The sequence below is a fragment of the Myotis nattereri genome (assembly GCF_964212035.1).
Source record: "Myotis nattereri genome assembly, chromosome: 3".
Classification (NCBI taxonomy): Eukaryota; Metazoa; Chordata; class Mammalia; order Chiroptera; family Vespertilionidae; genus Myotis; species Myotis nattereri.
Genome location: NC_138077.1, coordinates 80,588,989 through 80,616,070, shown reverse-complemented (window position 1 = coordinate 80,616,070; position 27,082 = coordinate 80,588,989). Strand labels below are relative to the sequence as shown.

The following is a 27,082-nucleotide window of genomic DNA, read 5'->3' as shown; positions in this document are numbered from 1 at the left end:
GTCTGTTGCATGCTTCAATGTCTCTGTTTCTATTTTGTTTGTCATTTTATTTTTTCATTGGATTTCACACATAAGTGAGATCATGTGATACTTGCCTTTCTCTGACTGGCTTGTTTCACTTACCATAATACTCTCCAGGTCCCTCCATGCTGTCTCAAAGGGGAAGAGATCCTTCTTTTTCACAGCTGCATTCTACATTTTAATCTCTTCTCTAAATTCCTAAACTTCTTAGAGTGATCTGCTCACTATTCCTGATTTCTGTATCACCAATACAGTCTTTATTCCATTTCAGTGGCTTCCATCCCTCTCTACCATTCACTGAAACTTTGTGGTCATCAGTGATCAATTAATTGCTAACTAGATGTAGAACAGTGCTCAATTGATGTGCATGTAAATCATCTGGGAGACCTTATGAAAGTGCGGATTCTGGTCCACAGGCCTGAGGAAGAGCCTGGTTCGACATTTCTAAAAGCTCCCAGGAATTGCTGATGTGGCTGTTCCTCAGAGAACAGCAGGAATGGCAAAGATATTAATGATTTCCAATGCTAAAGCTTGGACCTTGACCCATTTCCAAAACTCTAAGATATATTTAGTTACCTATGGAATATTTTCATTAGTTTAAGCACTACACTATCAGCTCATTTTTGAAGTTATGCATAGTGGACCACTCATCTTCCATCGCACAAAGAACCTAGCATCATGTTTTACAGAATAGGTCTCAACAAATGTATGAACTAATAAGAAAATGGAATGTCAAGATTAAGTCTTAAAAATCATCTATCCAGTCCATTCAGCCCTTGGACCTCCTCTGCAATATCTCCCATCCAAAGTTTGCAATGTCTCCAGGGATGGTAACAGCGAGGGGTACAAATTCTGCTCTATTATATACTGTGTGGCCTTTGGCAAGTTACTTGAATGCTTTAAGTTTTGGTTTTCTCATCTTTAAAATTGGAGTAATAATAGTAATATCTCATAGGGTTGTCAGATTTAATGAAATGACACCATAAAATGTGGCTATGTTGCCATAGTGTCTGGCATGCAGTGAGCACTCAATAAATGGTGCTTACCATGTTCTGCTAGTCTTGATGTTTTTTATATTATTGCCTTATGTTATAATTATTCACAACACACTGTTATAATTATCACTTCAGACAAGCTATTTCATTTTAGATAGCACTAAAATTACTAGGAACTTATTTTGTTGAGCTTACGCCAGCCAGTAGGAGGTAATAAGGAAAAGAGATTTTTGGAAATGGTTGACCAGTTTGAAAATTATTGCAAAAGTTCAAAGATAATGAGGACCTAACCCGGGTCCTTAAACTCCTTAGGAATAGAGAAGGGACAGGTGCAAGAGGAATCATGCAGGAAAAGTAACTGGCCTTGAGAACTGATTGGACATGAGGGGAGAAGAAGCCTGAAAGATTTGAAAAAGAAGATGGGTAGATTTTAAAGTAGTTATGAAATTCATGGAGGAGTAAGTCATTGGATTTGATCCTAAGGTTTTACTATACTAACAAGTCAGTCACCACATTGTAAAGAGGATTATGGGGTGGTGAACATGATACAATATACAGATGCATTACCAAATTATACACCTGAAACATATATAATTTTATTAACCAATGTCACCCCAATAAATTCAATAAAAATAAACATGTTTAAGCCAAACAAAACAAAAACCAAAGAGGTTTAGGCATTATGAATGTTAAGAAGGTGAGAGAAAGTATATTACTTTCAAGAAATCTGTGTGAAAAGACAGTAGCAGGAGTAAGAAGTAAGCATCAGTTTTACTTTGTTTTGATAGAATAGAAATATTTAAACATCATTTACTCAAAGAAAGGTCCTTGAAAGATCAAAAGAATGGTTGGGGAGCAGATTGAATTAGGACATGGAATAAAATTACCAAGTTGCTTAATTTTCAGAAGAAGGGAGAACCCTGGAACCAGAGAGGGACAGGGAGAGAGTGAAGGGGGAGAGAGATACTTTCCGAGGAAGGGAGTGAGGACAGAATTTATATCAGTAGTCACAGGCTTGGTGTGGCAGGACACAAGAACAATGATAAAGGGGGTTACAGGAAGTGTACTTTGATGTGAAGAGAGCAAAAAAATGTGTGGAATAGATGTTTTAGGAAATCTAGTAGTAGTTAATCACATAGAAATAAAAACATTGCTGGGAGGGATTAACCGGGGAATTTATATGCATACATGCATAGCCCATGGACACAGACAATAGTGTGGTGAGGGCTTGGGAGAGGTGGGTGCGAGGTAGAGTGGGTCACTGGGAAAAAATAAAAAGAGGGACATCTGTAATAGTTTCAACAACAAAGATAAAAATTTTTAAAAAAGAAAATATTGCTGAAAAGGTATGGAAAGCCTATAGATGGCCTGCCATGTGCACCAAGCCAGGGAGTTTGTGAAAGACTAACTTTATTTTGACATTCTTCCATTTCTCCACTTAGTATAATTCACTGTCAGCTACATCACAAATTTTGTTTTTGGAGTTTTTGGAGTTTTACCCTATGTTCTGCCTTTGTATTTTATTAGACTAGAACAGCGGTTCTCAACCTGTGGGTCGTGACCCCTTTGGCGGTCGAACGACCCTTTCATAGGGGTCACCTAAGACCATCCTGCATATCAGATATTTACATTACGATTCATAACAGTAGCAACATTACAGTTATGAAGTAGCAACGAAAATAATTTTATGGTTGGGTCACAACATGAGGAACTGTATTTAAAGGGCCAAAGGGTTGAGAACCACTGGACTAGAATGTCTAATATGTAACTAGAATAAATTTTTAGTAACAGAAACAATCTTAAAGATCATCTAGTCTAGTCCAATTCCCTTCTTTTTCAATGGAAAAAAATCTATGCATAATTGGACAAAGAGACTCTCCCGAGGTCACGCTACTAATTTGCGGCTGATAAATATCCAAGCCACTACCTGCCTTCTCCACTACATTTTGAGGGGCTATGGATTTCTTTAAGCTATAATAATAATTCTTGTCAATATTGAGACTATCAGACTATCGAGGACATCAAAGCACAGAATAATGCCCACTGAACCAAACACTGCCTTCAACAGTTTTACACTTAGTTGGGGTATGAGATGTGTTCTTAAAATCAAAATTGCCAGAGGAAGGCTTTCCAGAGGTCTTCTCTGATGACATTCACGGGCTGCGACCTGTTTAATAGACTTGTTGCCCCTCCATGCACTGGTGCCTAAATTTAACACGTCAAGTGCCAAGCCTGGTTTGTCTTCCTTTCCCGAAAGTATAGTGTCAGTCACCGGTGATTGACATGATGCTTAACGTGTTAATCATCCACAGAAAAGATGCAATCAACATTTAATCCTGGGTGTCCTCCAGCAATAATGGGAAGTCTGTGATGTAAATACACAATAAAACAAATGATAAAAAGCCTTAAATAATGCTAAAAGGAATTGTGATTTCTTTTACTCTTCTCTTCTGCATCATTTTACCTGTCTTTTACCATCTCCTTTTGCCAAGCATCACAGTACAAAGATAGTCCAATGCAATACAAGAGGTATTAACCTTTTGCCTGGCTCTCTCACTGGTTATCAGACATTAGACACTTCTCAGCCTCTCCTTTCCTTCTATAGTAATTCTTGCTCTGCTCATTTCAGAGTTTATTGTATGGATAAACCAAAATAAATAAAAGTCTTAAGCCTTCTGCACATGTACAATGTAGACATTTATTGTATTTTCCTTCAGTTCGCACTGATTTTATGGGACTCATGTATTTTGGTAAGTAAAACCTTCTGCAGTGACCATTGAAAAATATAATTATAGACCTAATTGTTTAAGCAAGGTCACCCCAATAAATTCAATAAAAAGAAAAAGGAATAAACCAATATATCTTGGTGATTGAATCATTGGCCATTCAGAGCAATTGTATTCTAACTAGAGGCCCGGTGCACAAATTTGTGCCCCAGTGGGGTCCCTAGGCCTGGCCTGTGGGATCGGGAGGAAACCAACTCTCTGACATCCCCCGAGGGGTCCCGGATTGTGAGAGGGTGCAGGCCAAGCCAAGGGAACCCACAGTGGCCTTAGCATATCATTAGCATATTAAGCTTTAATTGGTTGAATGGACGACTGGACAACTGGACACTTAGCATATTAGACTTTTATTATATACTAGAGGCTCAGTGCAAAAAAATTTGTGCACTCGGGGGGGAAGGGGAGTCCCTCAGCCCGGCCTGTGCCCTCTCACAGTCTGGGACCCCTCGGGAGATAACGCCCTGCTGGCTTAGGCCTGCTCCCGGGTGGCAGAGGGCAGGCCCAATCCCTAGGTGCAGCCCCTGGTCGGGCTCAGAGCAGGGCCAATTGGAGTGTTGGGGCGCAGCCCCCTGTCATGCACAGAGCAGGGCGGATTGGGAGGTTGTGATGCCACCCTCAGTCATGCTCAGGGTAGGGCCGATTGGGGGGTTGGGGCACCGCCCTCTGTCACACTCAAGGCAGGGTCGATGGGGAGGTTGCGATGCCACCCCCTGTCATGCATAGAGCAGGGCCCATTAGGGGGGTTGGGGCTCCATGCCCTGTCACGCACAGAGCAGGGTCAATCAGGGGGTTGGGGAGCTCCCCCGTCATGCACAGAGCAGGGCCGATCAGGGGGTTGGGGCACCGCCCTCTATCACCCATAGAGCAGGGCCGATCAGGGGGTTGGGGTGCCGCCCCTCTCACACTCAGGGCAGGGCCGATGGGGTGGTTATGGCTCTACCCCGTCACACACAGAGCAGGGCCCGTGTGTGTGTGTGGGGGGGGGGGCGCCACACCCTGTCACACACAGAGCAGGGCTGATCAGGGGGTTGGGGTGCCTTCCCCTGTCATGAACAGAGCAGGGCGGATAGGGAGGTTGTAGCCCCACCCCCTGTCACACACAGAGCCGCAGGGCAATCAGGGAGTTTGGGCGCTGCCCCCTGTCACACTGATCCCGGTGCCAGGTGGCCTCACGGCTCCGCTGATCCTGGTGCTGGGAGGCATATTACCCTTTTACTATATAGGATAGAGGCCTGGTGCATGCATGGGGGCCGGCTGGTTTGCCCTGAAGGGTGTCCTGGATCAGGGTGGGGGTCCCCACTGGGGTGCCTGGCCAGCCTGGGTGAGGGGATGATAGTTGTTTGCAGCTGGTCACACATCCTTCAGGGTGGGGGGTCCCCACTGGGGTGCCTGGCTAGTCTGGGTGAGGGGCTGAGGGCTGTTTTCAGGCTGGCGGGTGACTGAAGCTCCCAACTGCTTCTTTTTTCCTTTTTTTTTTATTCTGGGTCAGCTTTAGCTCTGACTCCAGCTCTGAGGCCTCTGCTGCTGAAAGCAGGTATCTGGTCTGTTTGTGTTCTATAATCGAAACACTGTATCAACTCCAGCTCTGAGATCCCGGCTGGATGAAAGCAGGTTTCTGGGGTTTTGTTTAGCTTCTATATTTGTAACTATGTTTCAAACTGCAAGCTCAGAGGCCGGCAAGGCAGGCGGGGAACGTTGGTTTCCTCCGTCACTGAAGCAAGCAAGCCTCATGTTAGTTTCAAGCTGCCTGGCTGCCGGCCGCCATCTTGGCTGGCAGTTAATTTGCATATCACCCTGATTAGCCAATGGGAAGGGTAGCGGATGTATGCTAATTACCATGTTCCTCTTTTATTAGATAGGATGACTTTAAAATGACCTTATGAACACCTAAGTATCCATTCTAGTCATTCCAGAAATACTTATAGAGTATCTGTGGTGTGCTAGGTTGTGCAGCACTGTTTATTATCACAGTCTTATATTTTGCTTTAAAAATAAGGAAACTTCTTTAAATAAGTAGTTTTGTGTACTATCTCTTTTAGAATTTAGAACTTGCCTATATTACATAATTATTAAGTAAACCAATGTGACAAGGGTAGGAAGCTGACTGAAGCAGAGGACATCCTCTCTCCTGATCTGCTGCCCTACTCAGTGAGGCTATAGAGAGCAGAGCCAGAGGAGTCTTTCTGTATATTCTGGTGCTGCCTTTGCCACTAGGAAAAGTCACTACCTGGGTGACAATAGGCAAGTTAAGTGACTTTCCAAAACTCCATTTTCACATTTGCAAAATGGGATTAATAATTTCTACTACTTGAGATATTTTTGTGACAAGTAAATGAGATATGTAAAATCTAGCATATGATAAAGGTGCAAAAAATAGTGGTGGGGATTATTATTACTTTACTATATATAATGACTATAATATGAAGCCATAAGCTAATATGTAACAGTGATCTTGAATTTACATTGTTTGATTTTTCTCATTGTACCCTTAGCTTGGCTGTTGGTCTTTTTTTTTTTTTTTTTTTTTTAAATATATTTTATTGATTTTTCACAGAGAGGAAGGGAGAGAGACAGAGAGTCAGAAACATCGATGAGAGAGAAACATCGACCAGCCGCCTCCTGCACATCCCCCACCGGGGATGTGCCCGCCACCCAGGTACATGCCCTTGACCGGAATCGAACCTGGGACCTTTCAGTCCGCAGGCCGACGCTCTATCCGCTGAGCCAAACCGGTTTCGGCAGTTGGTCTTAATTCTTTGTTTATAATCGTAAGAAATTTTCACCCTTGAAATGTAGCCCTGGTTGCATTTTGTAGTTTCAGGTTTCTCTTTAACAAAATTGAATAAAATTACCTCTAATGCAATTTTCATGGGGTGAAAGGCTTGAATCCCTACAGTTATGAAACACTGCATTAAGCATTCAGAAAATTACACCATGTTCTACTCTATGCATCACTGGAATAAAGTGAACATCCAGTGTTAATTTTTCAAAATAGCAATAACAGAACTGAGAAATCTGAATTCTGTCAGACCATAAATGTGCTGCTGCACAGTCTCCTAACTGTCAATTAGAAATTAAAAACTTAAGATTACATTAAGGCATTTTTTAATGTTTTCTACAAATTTTTCAAAAATTGAAACAGAAGCTAATATTAAATATAGCCTTTGGAGTAGATAACAGGCTGTGATGTATTAAGAAACAAAACATTCTGAATCTCCCTGTGATTTCAAAGCATCATATTTTGGGTTTTCAACAGATTTTATACAATTCGCTATAGAGAAAAGGATAAGGAAAAGAAATGGATTTTTCAACTCTGTCCAGCCACTGAAACAATTGTAGAAAATCTAAAGCCCAACACAGTTTATGAATTCGGAGTGAAAGACAATGTAGAAGGTGGAATATGGAGTAAGATTTTCAATCACAAGACTATTATTGGAAGTAAGTACCTGAACTATCTTAGCTTTCTGTAATATTTTTCTTTTCCCCCTAATGTTCAAATTTCTAATTATGTATTAACTGTATAATATGAGACCAGTTAATTCCCATCTTCTAGTATTTGAGAAAACACAAAAATAAACAGAACTTATTGGGTATTGATATTTCAGAATCTATTTTTTATAATGAGTCTGTGTTTTTTAAATGGTACTAATATTTGATGCTGCCATTGATAACAGTTCATTGATCGTTATAGTATTTTAAATCAATCCCTGACCTATGAACACAAATTTAGCCAAAACTAATAATATGTGCACATATTCAGATGGAAAGCTACCAGAAGTGAATGTAAGAAGACTTTACGGGGCCCTGGACTTTCTTCCTGTTATCCTTTCATTCAAAAACTTCATTGGAAATCAGTGTTTTAAATTATAGTAAATAAAATAAAATGCTCGAGTTGGAGAGAGCATAAGTTATAGTTGTTTTCATAGTGATTAGTAAGAATTGATATAGAAACCAGAAGAAATGAAAATAATGTCATTTTTTCCTTGTTTTTGTCAGGTATAAACAAAGTAAACGGGAAAATTCAAAGTACCTATGACCAAGCAAACACAGTGGTATGTACCAGGTTATTTTCAAGAATAATTTTTAAAAATTTATGTTTCCATTGTATTTTTATTGAAATAAGAAAATAGTCCTATTATTGGGTACTGAAATGAATCAACTGGTTAGCTATGTATGGGTGTTAGGTAAAAGTACTTAACATTTTAGGCATTCATTTCTTTTTTAGAAAACAAAGTTGGATGTATAAGACAAAATCATACCAAATTATTTAATTATCTAAAACTCTGATATTTAATATAGTTACTCTAGTACTTCAGTATTTTAGGTATTTTGAGATTATGTCTATTATCTTCTGTATTGTGGATTGTTTTTACTATAACATATTCCAAGAGCAAATTGGTACATGCTCTACTTACATTGCTACTGTTTAAATCTTCATCTATCTTCTATCACTTCCTACGCATAAGAGTTAACTCTTCAAAATGATAAAGCAATTGTTTTGTTTTGTTTTATTTTGTTTTTTTATAGTTTTGAAAGTATTTTGTATTATTTATTTATTTATTTATTTATTTATTTTTAATTTTTTTTCTTTATTGATTAAGGTATTACATATGTGTCCTCATCCCCCCATTGCCTGCTTTGTTGTTGTTGTTGTTGTTGTTTTTAATGTGCCCAGCCTCTATTTAGTGCAGGAAATGTTTGTTATTTTATGTACCACCAATTCCCACCATCTAGACACCCTTTTCTCTCTCACTTCAGAAACTCAGTCCCTTATTCTCCATTTTCCCTTCACCTTTCAAAATACGTTCTCAGGAACCATTCTCACAGTTGTGTACTACCTGTTGTAAATGCAAGCCATTGTTATAACCATCACACAAATGTTTGCGTTTCAAATCACATGCCCAGTTACAAAGTGAAGGATGTTATGTCACTGAGCAGGTAGAGGAAGCGCTTTGGTGAGAAGAGGGAAATTTGGTCCTAACTTTGGTTATTAGGTACTGAAGTATTCAGCCAGGAACTATCCCATATTCAGGTGAACATGCAAAAGACTATTCATGGCTGAGTGTGTGCATGTGAGTATATGGATGGATATCTTTTTGTGTCTAATTAAGTAGTCCACAGAATACTCCATTGATTAGATAGTCCCATGGGGAAAAAGGTAGTACATACCCCATTGAAAGAAAATAAAATACGGAATTGTTTTCAGTGACAAATGGGTTTTGATAAAAAAGAACTGAGAAATAATCTTGCTGAGGTGACTGTTTCTGTGGTTTGAATTGGCAGAAAAGTGTGTATAGTGGGGATTATCAGATTATTCTGATTGCCCAGAAAAGTATTTTGATGTATTTCAAATAATAATATAAAAAAAAGGAGATTGCAGGTACATTCCCAAGCCATAAATCTTGTTTTATTTTTCTTTGCTATCTTTTTCCTCTTTCCCTCCCCGACTTCTACTTTCCCTTCTACCCTCCCTCATCCCTTCTTCCCTTCCTCCCTTCCTTGTTTTCCTTCTCTCTTTCTTGTTCTTTCTTTTGATCTTCTCTTTCTTTTTTTCCTTCCTTCTTTCTTAAGTTTTAATTTTTTTCTTAATTATTTAATTAATATTTAAAGATTTAGAATATATAAAATTCAAAAGGAAATATTAACAAAATTTTCTATTACACTGCCAAATGACTAGTAATAAAAGTATTTGTAGTCTACTGTTAAAACTTCAGAATATTTTTTTCTTTCTAAGCATATTTTTATTATAAAATTAAAAGAATGTTATATAATTTTATACCTCACTCTTTTTACTTAGCTGCCATATGACATAGCATATTCATGTCATTAAATTCTCTTCATATACATAATTTTAATTGCGATGTATTACATGATCTAAATATGCTTTCACCTACCCAATCAGTTTCCACTTTGTAGGCATTTAAGTTATTTCTAATGGTATTTTAATTGTAAGTGATGTTTCAGTGAACATTTATGATCATAAGTCTTTATGCACATTTCTGATTATTTCCTTTCAATAGATTCTTAGAATGGGAGTTAACAGTTTAAGTATTTAACAGTTTTTAACTTCTTAATATGTCTGGTCAAATTTCTTTCCAGAAAGGATATACCAATTTTACATCTTGCCAGCAATGTATAAGAGTTAAACATTGCTGTAGTACCCTGATTATTAACATTCTGTATCTCCATCACTAAATTTCTAGCTAATGTAATAGTGTAAAATGTTTTCTTTATTTCTATCTCTTGATTGCTGATAAAGCAGTACTTTCTTCACTTGTTAATTAGCCATTTGCATTTTTCACTTAATGATCTTTACTTGGCTCTTGTTTATTGGGCATCTCATGGTATTTTTGTTGAATAGTTTAAAGACATAGGTTAAAGAACATTGACCTACTAGAAAAAATTATTCTCACATGTGTTATCAACTTTATGAGAATTTTTAAAATAGTCAAGTCTTGAAATTTGCTTAATCAAATTATTTATCTCTTCCATTGTCACATCTTTCATTGCATTATATTTTAGAAAGCCCTTCCCTATCCAGAGAGCGATAAGTATTTTCTCCCCCTTTTTAGTTATATAAATGGTTTGATTTTGTAATAATTAAATTCTAAGCTATGTGTTTGATTTCTCTCTGTTTTGTATGGTAAGGTTCTCTATTGATTAGGTTATATATTTTTCCCAAATAATTGGCCAGTTGGCCTAGTACCGGGCATCCATAAAGTCCCTTTGGCTTTGTCTCTCTTAGATCCAATCCCAGGGATTCGCTCCTAGAACAATTCTCAGTCTTGTTGTGATGGTTTCCTAGGGAGCATTTCTTATCTCCTGGCCACTTGGCTGTCATGCTTTGTCTTGCATGTGACTCAATGATATCATCTCATCACATCCCAGTAATTCGTATTTCTTTTGGCAGAATATTCCATTTAGGTTGCGTTACTCAGCAAGATTGGGAAAGATGATTGAGGTTTTAACTCCCAAGGAACTTAATTTCTTTGTCACATCACAATAGCCATGGCAAGAAGGGCTAGGAAGAAACTTCCTGCATCTATGACACAGGGCCCAGATACCTTATCACTTCAAGCTGTGAGGTGGAGTTACCCCCAGGCAGCTTAATGAGATGGGGTTTGAAATGCTTGGTTATTTCCACATGGAAACCTAAATTAATTGAAAAGATATTTTAAGGCTTCTCTGTGATGTTTTCTTCTTTGTTACGTTCTGGAGAGCAGAAAAAAATGTTTCGCAAGTTGCCGTCTGTGCTCTTGGGTAGCTCAGGAACACAGGAAAGTTGGAGAGAAAGCACTTGGGAGAGCCATAATTATCTTTTATGGCCACTTAGAATTGATTCTAAAAATTGATTTGATACTTTAGAGGAATATTTTAATCCAAATAAAGTCCATGTCATTCCAAATACTAACCCATCTCTTCCCTGAGGCTGATCTTAGAAGGCAATATTTCAAGAGATACTGACTTGATTCCAGATGTTTTACTTTTAGAGTTTTAAGCAAAATATACACTAAAAATTATTTTTATTCATATATGCATGCTTACACCTAAAACTTATATCCAGCAAAAACTTCTTAACACTTTCTAAAAAGAGGTATTTGAAATGGGAAAAATAATAAAATAAAATAAAACTATCCAGTTTTAAAAGATAAATACTATTTTGGTTAAAAAAATTGACTGTTGATAGATATTTTCAGCTCCAATGCATACATATTACAGTGTTCTATTGCTTCTCCAAAGTAGTGAATGATCCTGGTATTAATGTGTGTGGCATGGGGAAATGATTTAATACAGTTTTAATCACTTACAATAAAAGAGTTAAGTAAAAAATATTTTTTTAAATATATTTTATTGATTTTTTATAGAGAGGAAGGGAGGGGGATAGAGAGTTAGAAACATCAATGAAAGAGAAACATTGATCAGCTGCCTCCTGCACACCCCTCACTGGAGACATGCCTGCAACCAAGGTACATGCCCTTGACCAGAATCGAACCTGGGACCCTACAGTCCACAGGCCGATGCTCTATCCACTGAGCCAAACCGGTTAGAGAAAGTACAAAATATTTTAATGTTGAACTCAGCCCCCATCTTAAGCATATGGTTATTATATACTAGGGGCCCCGTGCATGATATTTGTGCATGGGGGCTGAGCCTGCACCCTCTCCAATCTAGGACCCCTCGGGGGATGTCCTACTGCAGGGGATCGGGCCTAAACTGGCAGTCGAACATCCCTCTCACAATCCTGGACTGCTAGCTCCTAATCACTCACCTGTCTGCCTGCCTAATCACCCCTAACTGCCCCCCCTGCTGGCCTGATCACCCCTCACTGCCTCTGCATGCCAGCCTGATTGCCCCTAACTGCCCCCCGCTGCTGGCCAGGTCACCCCCAACTGCCCCCTCCCTGCCAGCCTGGTCACTCCTAACTGCCCCCGCCCTACTGGCCTGGTCGCCCCCAACTGCCCCTCTCTGCTGGCCTGGATGTCCCTAACTTCCCCTGCCCTGCTGGCCTGGTCACCCCCAACTGCCCCCTGCCAGCCTGGTTGCCCCCAACTGCACCCCCCCACTGGCCTGGTCACCCCTAAGTGCCCCCTGCCAGCTTGGTCACCCCTCACGGCCCCCCCACCGGCCTGGTCACCCCACACAGCCTGCTGTTCAGTCGTTTAGTTGTCCCTCGCTAACCCCCCTGCCGGCCTGGTCGGAGGCAGCCATCTTGTGAGGGTGTGAGGGTTAATTTGCATATTACTTCTTTATTATATAGGATTGTAATCCATGTCTGTAAGCATGTGTTCTGCTGGCATGCTCAGTACACTTGTGCCAGGGACATAGAGCAGAACTCTCTCCGGTTTGGTCAGTGACTTTGTTCTACCAGTTGTAAAATACTTTCAATGTTACCCCTGCTTAAACCTCTAGAAAAATCAGAGAAAAGGTATATGCATAAACAAAAGTATTATTCTTTCAAATTGTATTACTTGAGATTCATGTAGTTAAACAAAAAAACATGTTTTTATGATAATCATGCTGTTTTGTCCATGTTGAGAATCTAGAACACTGTTTTTATGAAGGTTAAATGTTTACTATTAAATGTTTACTGTTAGGTTTTATTATATTTAAAAATTTTAAACAATGGTGAAAACACCTAACTTTAATATCTTATCTCTATCATTTAAAAAAAAACTTAGTTATCTAACTAGTTCACTGAACAAACAATTTTTTAGGTAGCATTTATTTTTATTTATTTTTTAAAAATATATATTTTATTGATTTTTTACAGAGAGGAAGGGAGAGGGATAGAGAGTTAGAAAAAATGGGAGAGAAATATTGATTAGCTGCCTCCTGCACACCTCCTACTGGGGATGTGCCCGCAACCAAGAAAACCAAGGTACATGCCCTTGACCGGAATCGAACCTGGGACCCTTTAGTCCGCACACCGACGCTCTATCTACTGAGCCAGACTGGTCAGGGCTAGGTAGCATTTATTAACTGAGACTTTAAAATAGAAGCTTAATTAATCCAAATCTCCTTAGAGTCAGTGTTGCCCTAATATATGACATCTATTTTCACCCTTAAATTTTTCCCATCAAAAATCCACCCATCTTTTTAAAAAGCCACATCTATTATTGGTAACAAGAGATGTGGCGCCAATCTTTAAAGTGTAAAGTTACAGACAAGTAAAGTGAATAGAGAGAAATAACTTATGGTCCCCATCCACACCTTGAGATTGTGTACAGTAAATAAATCAGGTGTCCTTCCATTCTTAGCAATTGTTGTCCTAAGCAGAAACTTGAAAAAATTATATTCAGGCCAATGATATCACCAAAGGTTTACGTCTGATTCCTCCCTAGCTTATTAGAAATATGAAGACTTTCATAAGTAGAATGTGAGATTCACTTTTCACCAGATGCTAGATTGAATCAGTAGGTTTTGTAACTTTCATTAGAGTATCCCCAAGTGATTTAAAACCAGAATGTAACATGCCCAAGTTCTTTTGATGTGGTTTGGCTTGTGAGTCTTTGAAATTTAATTTTAAGCAACCCTTAGCCACTGCCCAAATGGACAGCTCCTCCTTATCTCATAACCTGAACATCAAGTTAAATAAATCTACAGTGAATATTCTGACACCACAATAATACCAAATTGACAAACCTCTCAAGAATAACCTGCAAAGAATGGCATCCCGGTCCCATCACTAGTTGTACTAAAGCTAATTTTCAAAACAGCGCCAGGAGGAAATTAGTACAATGCAGCGTGGATTGGAAGTCCCTAGTCCTGCGTGGCAGCTGCTGGTGTAGTTATTTCTGGACAAGCATAGGCTTTCCCTAATCAGGATGAAAAAGCTAAATTGGTCATCAGGGCATTGCCTTTTACCTCTTCAGTATCAATCTCTCTCTTGAATCTCACCAACTGTGTACTCAGCCACAATGTTCCCAGAAAGATGGTAAAAGTGAATTCCCTTAATCAGTCACCCTGCTCAAAATATACTACAACCTGGGTTCTCAAGGGACAGAATATCTGGAAACTCAGAAAAAAACCAAAACACAATAATGGATCCTTATAGAACAGGAAGAAAATATGCTTACTTCCTGGTATATAGCAAATGTTTGAAAAATACTTGCTGAATGGCAGGGTGAGAGCTAAGGAAGGAAGTGGCGATGGAGGTTTGCAGCAGGAATGGGGGTCAGCAAGCTGCAGAGAAAAGAATCAGCAAGGAAATGACCTAAGGAAGAAAACTGGCACCATGATGGTGTCCATAGACATCACGTCCTGCTGAGTCACACCAGCTAAACTGTGCAGCAGCCGGTGGGACTCTCACTGCCTCGCTCCCCACCCCCACACCCCCATCTGCTGCAATGAGTTTTAGACAGATTGATAGATATTCATAAGAGCAAGTCTGAAATGGCAGGTTAAAATTACTGGTACCTTTTAAACAAAAAAGCAAACAAAAACACTATTCCTGAAACAATTTAATTAAAATTGGGTTGCAATTGGTTAAACTTGAAAATTATCACAATATTTCATTTTCCAATGAGTCCAGGTAACAGACATTTCCCTACACGTTTATAAGAAAACACAGGGAAAGGATTCACAGTATGGATTTCTTCTTGGGAATTCTAGTGCCTTCAACATAGACACACAGGGACTCTCCTGATGCCCTTTTAAAACCTGCTTACAGAAAAGCAGCTACCTGCTCAATAGTCTAATCTTGGAGCATCTTTGGATTACAGATTAGGCGAGAGAGTAACTATAGGTCTAAAAAGAATAAAAATAACTGGATTCTGCAGCTAAATGATTTCCTTGTATTTTGGCAGCACATATTGTACATATAGTCTTTCCATCCTCTTAGTAGAACATGGGTCTAACTCAAGTAATAACTCAAAGAGAAACTCTGTTCCGTCCATGTGAAGAGTGAACTATTTTCCATTTGGCCTTGTAAAAAAAATTGTTTTAAAAAAATCATCACAGCAAAAGAAATGACAATCGGAATAATGCAACTCAAAGGCTCAACCCAGCGACATGCTGCCTTTCTGCTATAATGTGATGTCTCTCTGAAAATCTTCACATTCAGCAAAACGGGCATTACATTCAGTAAAACAAAGCATTCAAAATTCTTTGGAGCTGTAGTCACAGCTCTAACAAAAACCATTATCCATGCCCGCGAAGATGGTGTGGCTCCTCTGGCAAGTGCTCCATGTGACTGGAGGTCGCTGCAGCAGGCATTTGGAATTCTGAGAAATGATAGAGGCCATGGACTGTCAACCCTTCACTGGAGCAGGGCAGGTGGAAGGAAGCTGGACGCATGAGGCAGTGCCATGGGGCTGACTCCCTCTCTGGGGAAGGCTCCTGTGTACAAGTGCTCATACTTAATTTTCTTATGAAAAGGGTGAAAGACATCCTACTGCCAGTGCAACATCAAAGCTGAGATTTTTTTCTCTCTCCTCCTAAAGGTTATGCTTCTATTCCTACTTCCTCCCACCCATTGCCTGGGAAAAATCATATACAAATTATACTTACAACTAGAAGCCCGTTGCACGAAGATTCGCACAATAGGCCTTTCTTCCCCTGGCTGCCGACACCGATTTTCCTCTGGCACCCGGGACCCAGGCCTTTGGTTCGGCCACAGTGAAGCTTGGCTTCTCCACCTCTTCAGTCTTCAGTCGTCAGTCTTCACTCTGGCCAGAACCTTTAGTTTCGCTCCATGCCTGTGTATGCAAATTAACCTCCATCTTTGTTAGGTTAATTTGCATAGTTCCTCTGATTGGCTGGTAGGTGTAGCGGAGTGACACCAATTTGCATGTTTCTCTTTTATTAGCATAGACTAGAGACCCAGTGCACAAAAATTTGTGCACTCGGGGGAGAAGGGGGTCCCTCAGCCCAGCCTGTGCCCTCTCGCAGTCTGGGACCCCTCAGGGGATGACCACCGGCTGGCTTAGGCCCACTCCCCAGGGGATTGGGCCTAAGATGGCAATCAGACATCCCTCTGGCAGCCCGGCAGCCCTCAGGGGATGTCCACTTGCCAGTGGGGAGCAGGCCTAAACTGCAGTCAGACATCCTTAGCGCTGCTGGGGAGGCAGGAGAGGCTCCCACCACCACTGCTGTACTGGCAGCCATCAGCCTGGCTTGTGGCTGAGCAGAGCTCCTCCCATGTGAGAGCACCCTGACCACCAGAGGGCAGCTCCTGCATTGAGCGTCTGCCCCCTGGTGGTCAGTGTGTGTCATAGTGACCAGTCATTCCCAGTCCTTCTGCTGTTAGGGTCAGTTTGCATATTACCCTTTTACTATATAGGATAGAGGCCTGGTGCATGGGTGGGGGCCGGCTGGTTTTCCCTGAAGGGTGTCCCGGATCAGGGTGGGGGTCCCGCTTGGGTGCCTGGCCAGCCTGGTTGAGGGGATGATGGCTGTTTGCAGCTGGTCACACCCCCTTCAGGGTGGGGGGTCCCCACTGGGGTGCCTGGCCAGTCTGGGTGAGGGGCTGAGGGCCGTTTTCAGGCTGGTGGGTGACTGAAGCTCCCAACCTCTCCTTTTTTTCTTTTTCCTTTTTTTTTTTTTTTTTTATTCTGGGATTTATTTACCTTCTATGGCTGTCACTGGAACTGAGAGCTGGCTTTAGGTCTGAGGCTCAGCTCCAGCTCTGAGACCTCGGCTGCTGAAAGCAGGTATCTGGGTTTGTTTAGCTTCTATAATTGCAACATTGTTTCTTAGAGTGCAGCTCAGAGGTGGCAGGGGCAGGCGGGGAACCTTGGCTTCCTCCTTCACTGGAGCAAGCAAGCCTCCTGTTTGCTTCAGCTGCCTGGCTGCCGGCCACCATCTTGGTTGGCAGTTAATTTGCATATCGCCCTGATTAGCCCGTGGAAAGTGTGTCGGAGGTACGGTTAATTACCATGTGTGTCTATTATTAGATAGGATATTTTCTCTTTGCCAATAGTATATGAGCTATGCAGTGCAGAAGCATATGTAGGAACTGAACAGACTGTTGATTAAAATAACTTTTTCTAATTATAAATGTACTTCATTCATGTAAGAAATTTGGAAAATAGAGAAAGGTATATGAAATAAAATTACTATAAGCTTATAAAAATAACTACTATTTGTAAGTCAGAATTCTTGATATTGAATCTATTCCTCTTTACTATCTACCACACAACCTCCTTACTTTATTGTCTTTTAATTTTCTTATGTAATAAAATTTCTCTTTTAACAGCAAAAAACCCAAAAACTACTGTTAAAAAAACTATGATCTATTTCCTTCTGGCCTTATATCTATACATATTTGTTATAAAATCAGGTTAGGTTGTGGTTACAAACTTGTATCCTTTGTATTTATCACATGCATATTTTTCTACTTTATTAAATAGATGTGAAAATCTCAAACCATACTTTATTTAACAGAACCTCTGTTTTTGGATAATGATATTGTTTCACATCAGGGAATAAACACCCTTACACATAAAAGATTATTTGTATCTTCGATTAATTCCTTAGGCTAGGTTGCTGGGCGTCTTAATCCATTCGGGGTACTATAACAAAAATACCATAGACTGGGTGGCTGAAGCAGGAAACATTTGTTTCTCACATTTCGAAGCTTGGGAACCCAAGATCAAGGCACCAGCAGGTTTGGGGTTTGGTGGAGCTCACTTCCTGGTTCACAACCAGCCATCTTCTTACTGTCTTCACATGGCGGAAGGGTGGAGGGAACTCTCTGGGGTCTTTTTTATAAGGGCACTAATTCCATTTATGAGGGTTCCACCCTTATGACCTAATCACTTCTCAAATGCCCCACCTTCTAATGCCATCACATTGGGGAGTAAGTTTTAACATATGAGTTAGGAGGGGCACAGCATTCAGTCTAGAGCTCTGAGTCAATAGGTAGATTACTTTTTAAATAATCTGATGATAGTCAGTTTTGTTCATTTATTTATTTTAAAACATAAGGACCTTAATACAAGAAGAAAAATAGCCAACAGTAAGCTTGGTATAATGCCACTTCTTTATTAGGGAAAGGTCATTTATTAAAATGATAACATGTTAGTCTCTTTTGCTCACAATTATGTTGCAACTATTTCATTCAGCACATCCTAATTTATCAACAGGTCTAGTAGGTAGAATATCTGTATTATGTATGCACTTTAAGCATCAAGAAATTGATGTCTCCCTGGCTGATGTGGCTCAGTTGGTGGGAGCTTCATCCCATGCACCAAAAGTGGTGGGTTCAATTCCTGGTCAGGGCACATACCATATTGAGGGTTTGATCCCTAGTCAGGGTGCATGTGGGAAGCAACCAATCGATGTTTCACATCGATGTTTCTCTCTCTTACTGAAATCAATTTTTTAAAAAAGAAATTGATGTCATGCTTACCTCTGTAACTCAACCTAATTCTCTGTATCACTTGTTGCCTTTCTCATATTTTGTTCCCATGTCTCTTCCTTGGCTGTCTTATCCTTGGCTCACAGTGATGACTTCCCTTTAAAGTTCACACTATACCCATCCCTAGTTCAAGTAGGTCTATGATTTTAAAACTCCCAGTGGGACATCTGAGGCAATTTGGGAGAGATAAAAGTGCACAGTCTCCTGAGAACCGCCCTTCTAATTCTGAGGTCCCTTGTGCATAAATATGTACAGAATGGTTAAGAGTACAGGCTTTAGAAGTAGAAATGTCTAGATTTGATTCCAAGCTCAACCTTCTTGGGCAAGGAAATGTGTGGTGTCAGGAGCTCATGGTGTGTGTGTGTGTGTGTGTGTGTGTGTGTGTAGTAGCAGTGGCAGCAAGTGGGTGCACTCAAACAATCTATGTTGTTTGGTTTAGAAAGATAATATGTAGCTTAACATCTGTATGAGAGAGAATGTAAAGGCAGAGTTTGACAGGTTACACCTGAAATAAAGTGAAAATTAACTAGTATTCAACCCAGAAGATTTAGTTTCTTTCCATTGCAGTTTCTAAGTAAACGAATGGGAGTTCTGAAGAAATTGCTTCTGTCAAATCTTTGGACATTTATGGGGGGAGGTTGTCCAATAAAGTAGAGACAGATATATATGTACCAAACATCTTTCCAGCAACTGTTAAACCAGTGTCGTGGGAGGCTTCATTAAAGACAAGAAAGGGCTATTTCCAATTCTTCTTCTTTTTTTTTTTTATTAACACTAACTCAAAAACTAATTCTTCCTCTTTTTTCAGCCAGCATATGTCCCAAGGAAGCTGATCCCAATAACAATCATCAAGCAAGGTAATTTTATAAGTCTGCTCTGGATATGTATTTATAACTATTTTTAATATACTTTTTAAATTCAGATCATTCAACATAACACATTTTTTCTCAACTTCTCTGATTATTGTTTTTCAGAAAATGTTTGAAGTAATCAGTATGACCTAGTAAATTAGAAGTTAATAGGTAATTTTGGCTCTTGTACCAATAGGCCTAGTCCTGGCAAGTCACATTGTTTGGATAATCAGAGACAAATCAGTGATAAGTATTCAATTCTAAAAAGCCCATTAAATATGTGTGGCTTAGTTTAGTGTTAAGCTAGCAAACATGAATAAAATCATTCATAGGATATGAATTAATGAAATGAAAACTTTAGGGAAAGGTAAGACATCCAGGCTTCAAGAATTATAATGTCTTATTTTATTTCATTATCCAGTTGTTTTTGTTTTGACTCTCAGTTTTTCAAATTATTATTTTTAACATTTTTTAAAAAATCTTTATTGATGAAAGTATTACATAGGTCCTCCTTTTTCCCTCCTTAACCTCTTCCAGCCCACTTCTGTCCCTCACCACCCCCTTGTCTGTGTCCACAGGTTTGCATATATGCATATAAATTCATTGGTTGATCTCTTCTGATCTACCCTCCCTTGCCTTCCCTCTGAGGTTCAACAGTCTGTTCATGCTTCTATGTCTCTGGGTCTATTTTTTGTTCATCAGTTAATTTGGTTCATTAGATTTTACATATGAGTGAGATCATGTGATAATCTTTCTCTGACTGGCTTATTTCACTTAGCATAAGTCTCTCCAGACCCACTTTATTATGTCCAGAAAGTTTCTTGGTAGAAGAGATTGGGGACTTAAAATTGTTCTTCAACTTAAGAAAATAATGTCACAAGTATACTCTCAAAGTAGGGTCGATTAGTACTGCAATTATCCAATGATTCTTTGCTTTGAGAACATATATTTTTTAATTTATTAGGTCATTGCCTCATTTTGTGCTAGTTCTTTAGGAAATTTTCAGCTCCTTAGATTAGAACACTCTATGATAAAGTAATAATAGCCTTTCAGTACTTATAGGGATTGGTGTTAAGGTAAGATGTGCTGTGTAGTCAACCCAATGAGTTCCTTTTTATTAATTGGAAAGTTAGATCAGTGCTTCTCCAGTGCAGATGACTTCACATTATTAGCTTCTTACTGCTTTCTGACTATTTCCCCCCAACACACACTATTATCTTTTTGTATTTCAACAGTGATTCAGAATGTTACTCACAGAGCTTCAACTAGATCCCCAGATAGGACTCCCATTGGAGGAACAATACTGGGTGAGTCAGTCTTGAATTCTGTATCAAGATTAAGAAAGTCGGGCTATTTTTTTTAATAGAGTTTTTATGGAATTTTGCACTGTGAGTAGATCTGTTAAATTGATGTTGATTCATTTCCTTTCAATATTTAGGATCCCGGCTGTGTTTATTCCAGGCTAGGAGCCAAGAGATGCTACCTCTATCCCAATGTGTTAGAGAAACAACTCTAGCTCATGCCTAGTCGGAATGATGGAACCCATCCTACCCCACAGGGTTGTTGCAGTTATGAAGGAGTCTTTGTCATATTGAACTTCTCTTTTAAAAATGTATTATTAATAGTGGTGTCCTTTGTTCACCACACATCTTAAGCATACATTTTACAATTTTTAAGTTTATGGATTAAAAGCCAGAGTATTTTGGTAGTTCAGTTCCTAATAAGAAAAAGATTCTGTGTAAAAGGTACTGTCATATTTTTTCCAACATTTTAAAGTTGGGGTTAAAAATGACTAAGCAAAATAAGTGCTAAACTCGATATTTACTAATATCTGCCACTCTGAGCTTTATCTTATGTCATGATGCATTTTCTTTCTTTCATCTTTACTTCTGTTTCTTTGCAGTCCACCTTGTTATTCCTGGTCTTAATGAAACCACCGTAAAACTTCCTACATCCATAATGTTTGAGATTTCAGATGCAATCAAGACACAATTAGGTAAGCATCAAAGTTCTATGATTGAACTTTCAGTGTACTAGTATTAGAACTGATATTCTTAGGATATCCAAGGAACCTAGAAAATAGGCTATTTGAGATCTCAAAGTAAAAGCAGGGGACAGGCATATGTACTGTTGGTAGGAATGTAAAGTGGTATCGCTGCTATGGGAACAATATGACCACTCCTCAAAAAATAAAATTACCATAGGATCCAGCAATTCCATTTCTGGGTATATAACCAAAAGAATTGAAAATTTCTCAAAGAAGTATTTTGTACACTCATGTTTGCAGTAGCATTATTCATAGTAGCTAAAACATGAAAGCAATTTAATGTGTCCAACAGATGAATGAATAAGCAAAATATGGTTTATACATACAATGGAATATTTCATTAAAAGGAAAGGAAATTCTGACGAATGCTATAATATTGAAAAACCTTGAGCAAAATAAGCCAGTTACAAAAAGATCAATACACTATGAAGGATGGTTGCTAGGGACTGGAGGGAGGAAAGGAATGAGGAGTTAGTGTTTAATGGTACAGAGTTTGTTTTATAAGATGATAAGAGTTGTGGAGGTAGGTGGTGGTGATGGTTGTACAACATTATGAAAATACTAGAGGCCTGGTACATGAAATTTATGCACTTAGGGGGATCCCTCAGCCTGGCCTACACCCTCTCACAGTCCAGGACCCCTTAGGGGATGTCCGCCTGCTGGCTTAGGCCCAATCCCCCTGGAGCCCCTCTCTCCTTACCGTCCACTTGCAGCGGAGGCGGGAGAGGCTCCCACCACTGCCACTGCGCTCGCCAGCCATGAGCCTGGCTTTTGGCTCAGTGGCACTCCACGTATGGGAGCGCACTGACAACCAGGGGGGAGCCCCTATGATGAGCGTCTGCCCCCTGGTGGTGTGTCATAGTGACCGGTCGTTCCTGCCAGGAGTTCTGCCTTTTGGTCAATTTGCATATTAGGGTTTTATTATATAAGATTTAATACTACTGAGCTTTACATTTAAAAATGGTTAAGATAATAAACTTTATGTTATATATATTTTAACACTATTAAGAAGTTGGGGGGAAAGTAAGAGGCAGAGAAGTTGGAGTGTTGAAGGTATTAAATCACAATCTATACGGAAGTAGTTATTTTATATTTATATAAAATATTAAATAAATGTACATTTATAAAAGAAGCGTGAACATTTGTCAAATTTATCCAAATACACACATTTATATAATTTTCAAGTAGAGTAATTGTTATAAATTATACTTAGTACACTATCAAGGGACCACTAGATACTTTCTATAAGAACTGATATAAAGGTCAGGACTGTTAGCATTATTATTTACTTGAGATTGGTACTGCTTCTTACTTCTAGAAAGAACCTACTATGATTTCAGTGTTTAAAAAAACATAAAAAGTAAACAGACAAACAAAAACATAAAACATAACAATTTGGGAAACAACAGCAAAACCTTTTAAAGGGAGCTCAGGGGACAATTGTGGTCACTGGGCTTAGTTGCTGCATTTGAGTATCAAATTAGTTTGATACTCAGACTTAATCAAGCATCACACACCCTGGAGAGCTTGTGAACACAGACTGCAGCCCGCCCCCCGCCCCCCACCCCCACCCCAAGAGTTACTGATTCAGTAGGTCTGAGCTGGGGCCTGGGAATTTGCATTCCTTGCCAGTAGGTGATACTGATGCTGCTGGAAACCATACTTTGACTGACTGGAGAATGTCTTGGGCTATTGATAAATACGAAAGGAGACGGTGTAATGTGATAGAAATTGAAACAAGACTTAAAATTGCATCATATTTTCCCTAAAGTAGGCACTAGCTGAGAACTCCAGCACTTACACAATCGACTCCTCACATTGTATGGATGCAAAAACAGGGGCCCAAGCCCCTGCTTGGTAGCACTCAATCAACAAATACTCATTAAGCATTGCTCTGTGCCAGGTAGCACATTTCTGGGGCCTATCATGGTGAGCTACCCAGCCCATACCGAGACCTCAGACTTACGTTTCCCTTGTTGGAGACCTAACCTATTTGTTTTCTGATGGTAGGCAATCAGACTGTCTCTGTTTTAAAAATTAGGAACTCCTAAATTCTCCTTAGCTGTTAATTTTGAGAACTTCCTGGAAGGAGGAGGAACAAAGCTTAAGTGGGTAAAGAACACTTACTAGGTGGTCTATTAGCCTTACAGCGTTAGAAAAACTTTCAAGCTTGTGCATCACCATTTCTTTAAGATGTTAAAATATTTGCCAGTAAATCTTTGTGATTTTCTTCAATCCTTACATGTTTACTGTAAAATATTCATAGCTCTTAGGACTAGAATGAGTTACCTTCAAGGACATAGACGCGTGACCCTAGGCTTCATATCCTTAATTCGTACATCAGGCTTCATCATTTCACACTTACCTGTAAAACCCTGTGACTCAGCTCCACATCGTCTACACACACTGTGCTCAAAACCAGGACGCTTCCAAATTAGATGCCCTCAGGGAGCCTGCGTTTGGAATCGGAGCTCAGGACTTTTGCATTCACTTGTTCTCTGTCTAGAGCAGTGATGGCGAACCTATGACACCCGTGTCAGAGGTGACACGTGAACTCATTTTGTTGGTTGATTTTTCTTTGTTAAATGGCATATATATATATATATATATATATATATATATATATATATATATATATATAATATAAAAAATATAAATCTTTGTTTTACTATGGTTGCAAAGATCAAAAAATTTCTATATGTGACACGGCACCAGAGTTAAGTTAGGGTTTTTCAAAATGTTGACACGCCGAGCTCAAAAGGTTCGCCATCACTGGTCTAGAGCCTGCATGTTGCCCTGCTCCTCACCTGAAACTTGTTTTGAGAGAGAAAAAAAGGAGCCAGCCAGTCTCTTATTGATTTGGTCCCTAATCTGTCTCTCAAAACTACAAAACCCAGGATGTGAAGGAGATTGAAAATGAGCAGTTTTTTTTCCCCAGACCATTGCTGTCAGTTTTGAATTAGAAGATGTTTTATTCCCTAGTCCAGTGATGGCGAACCTTTTGAGCTCAGCGTGTCAGCATTTTGAAAAACCCTAACTTAACTCTGGTGCCGTGTCACATATAGAAATTTTTTGATATTTGCAACGGTAGTAAAACAAAGATGTATATTTTTGATATTTATTTTATATATTTAAATGCCACTTAACAAAGAAAAATCAACCAAAAAAGTGAGTTCGCGTGTCACCTCTGACACACGTGTCATAGATTCGCCATCACTGCCGGGCCTAGTCCTTAGTCTTGAGTGATATTTCCTTTTGGTTTTTGCAAAGTTCCACAGGCTACCTTAATATCAATTCAGTTGTTTTGTTTACTTTAGAGTTTCGGGGATTTTGTTTTGTTTTTATTTTATTTTTCTGATATAATTCACTAAACCTTCAGGATTGTAATTTTAATAGAGATGAAATGGTATGCGAATAGTTAAATATCTCTTTTAACTTGTATTTCTGGGAAAACACCTGTCAAATTTAACACTGGCAATTTTTTATGCATTGAAGAGATTGATAGTATGTTTGAAAATGTACAGTAAATCCATCAAATGTAACATCTTAATAGACTGTATTTTAAAAATTATATTTTAAATATACTGTAATATTTTAATGCAGACATAAGCAATTCTTTATACTACTGAGGAAGAAATAAACTTTCCTGGGGTTATTTATCACCACAATTCAGAAAAGTCCAAGTTTTTGATGGAGTAAATCCTAAAAATAATATCCTCATTCCAGCAGCATCCATCATGGGACATCGAGAAATTACTAGCTTTTGTTCTAAGAACACACGGTGTGAATAATGAGAGATATAAACAAGAAAATTAGTATTACACCCACATCGCCAAGGGTTATACATAGGGTTTGCCAAAGTCAAGACTTAGCTTGCCAAAAATTAACGGAAACAACAGTGTTGGAAAAAAGGTACAGAAGAATCAGAAAGGGAAAAGAAATTTCCCAGGTTTTAGGTCATTCTGATGGGATTTTGCTCCACCAGTGCCAAGACTGCACTTGTACATAGATGATGCACAATGATTGGGTTTGATAGGAAACATAAAATCCCCCCCCCATTTAAATATTTCTCCATCTACCAATTTCTCTGATTCTGAAAGGCAATATTTAGAAATACAATATGCCTTTGTAAGGAATTGGTGATGTGTAAAGAATACAATTCTCTCTTGGGAACATAGTTTACCCTTTTTTCTTCAGGCTAATTTTAGGCGAAGGTGATTGCCAGCTAATGGCATGTTTAGAATATAAGAAGCTAAAGCAACACAATTTAGAGCATTCATGAAAGTCTAAATGTTAAAATAAGTTAGTAAGTAAATAGTCCTAGTCACCCTGGCAACCACCAAGAACACAGGATGTTACACAGGGAGGAGAGGATTAGCAAACATATCCTAAAGGATCAGAGTACACTGAAAAAGAAAAGACCCTTGAAGAGAAACCTTATAATCTTACATTTGAAAAATGAAAGCAAACACCTTCCTATGGCACATCCTGAAAATAACAGAACCAGAACTTGCTCATAAAAATTTGTAACCTGAGTGGTTTTTCCTGTGCGAACAATCACAGTGGTTCTAAACAAAAACTGGGATTACAACAAAGGGCAGGAAAAAGGGTTGATCAAACTTAGACGTTTCAAAAATAGGAATTTTTTTGTAAAATTATACTGGATTGGCATTTTTAGTTATTCTAGAAATAGAGTCCTCTCTCTCTCTATGCCCTGCTAAATCAATTTGAACAATGATATCAAACATTTCTGCTGTGCAAACATGCTGTACAACTTCATGTGCTCATGAACCCAAAGCACACACATGGCCATTAGACATGATATGGCAAGTACACAGCATGCGTGACACCTATTTCTAGCATTTTAAGTTACTCCTGAAAATAACTAGCTCTATGTAGGAATCTATTGAATGGTTCCATAATGCAGATTAAAAATTGATTGGCTTCTATTATCATTGTGAAAGGGATGACTTTATAACTGCCTTTGTCCATCACAAGTAAATAAGTATGTCATGCCCATGTCAACTATAAAAAAGAAAATGGTCTTTACAGCAGGAATGTGAACTACAAAAGGAAGTTATAAAATTTGCATCCTCAAAGAACTTTGAGAGAAGAGGTTAGATCAATTGTTCTCAACAGAGAGCAGTTTTGTACCCCCGTGGAAATTAGGCAATGTCTGGAGACATTTTTGGCTGCCACCACTATGTACATGCTAGTAGAATCCAGAGGTAAAAGCCAGGGGTGCTACTCAACATCCTGCAACATAGGAAAGCCTCACACCAAAAAATTATCCAGCCCAAAATGTCAATAGTGCCAAAGTTGAGGAACCCAAGAAGTTCCTGTACAGCCTTTGGACTCTACAAAATCCCATCTAATTATGACCAGTTCAAAGTGACATGATCAGGGTATCTCAATGATTAATTAATTTTTCATGCCACTAGACTGTTTCAAAATATTATAAGTAGGTTATTGATTTTGTATGTAAAATAGCTGACTCAAGTTAATCCTTGGTGCATTTTTAAAAT

At 39.1% G+C, this 27,082-nt stretch overlaps 1 protein-coding gene across 1 annotated transcript in view; it reads left to right on the top strand.

Moving 5' to 3' along the window:
• Positions 1–27,082, top strand: part of ABI3BP (ABI family member 3 binding protein) — a gene marked incomplete at its 5' end in the record, with an annotated part of 259,565 nt that overhangs the window by 104,095 nt on the left and 128,388 nt on the right. The window contains 5 exons of the mRNA XM_081086424.1: positions 7,056–7,237; positions 7,796–7,851; positions 19,468–19,516; positions 20,746–20,817; positions 21,414–21,506. Of these exons, the coding sequence (XP_080942550.1) occupies positions 7,056–7,237; positions 7,796–7,851; positions 19,468–19,516; positions 20,746–20,817; positions 21,414–21,506 (452 nt within the window). The remainder of the gene's footprint in view (positions 1–7,055; positions 7,238–7,795; positions 7,852–19,467; positions 19,517–20,745; positions 20,818–21,413; positions 21,507–27,082) is intronic.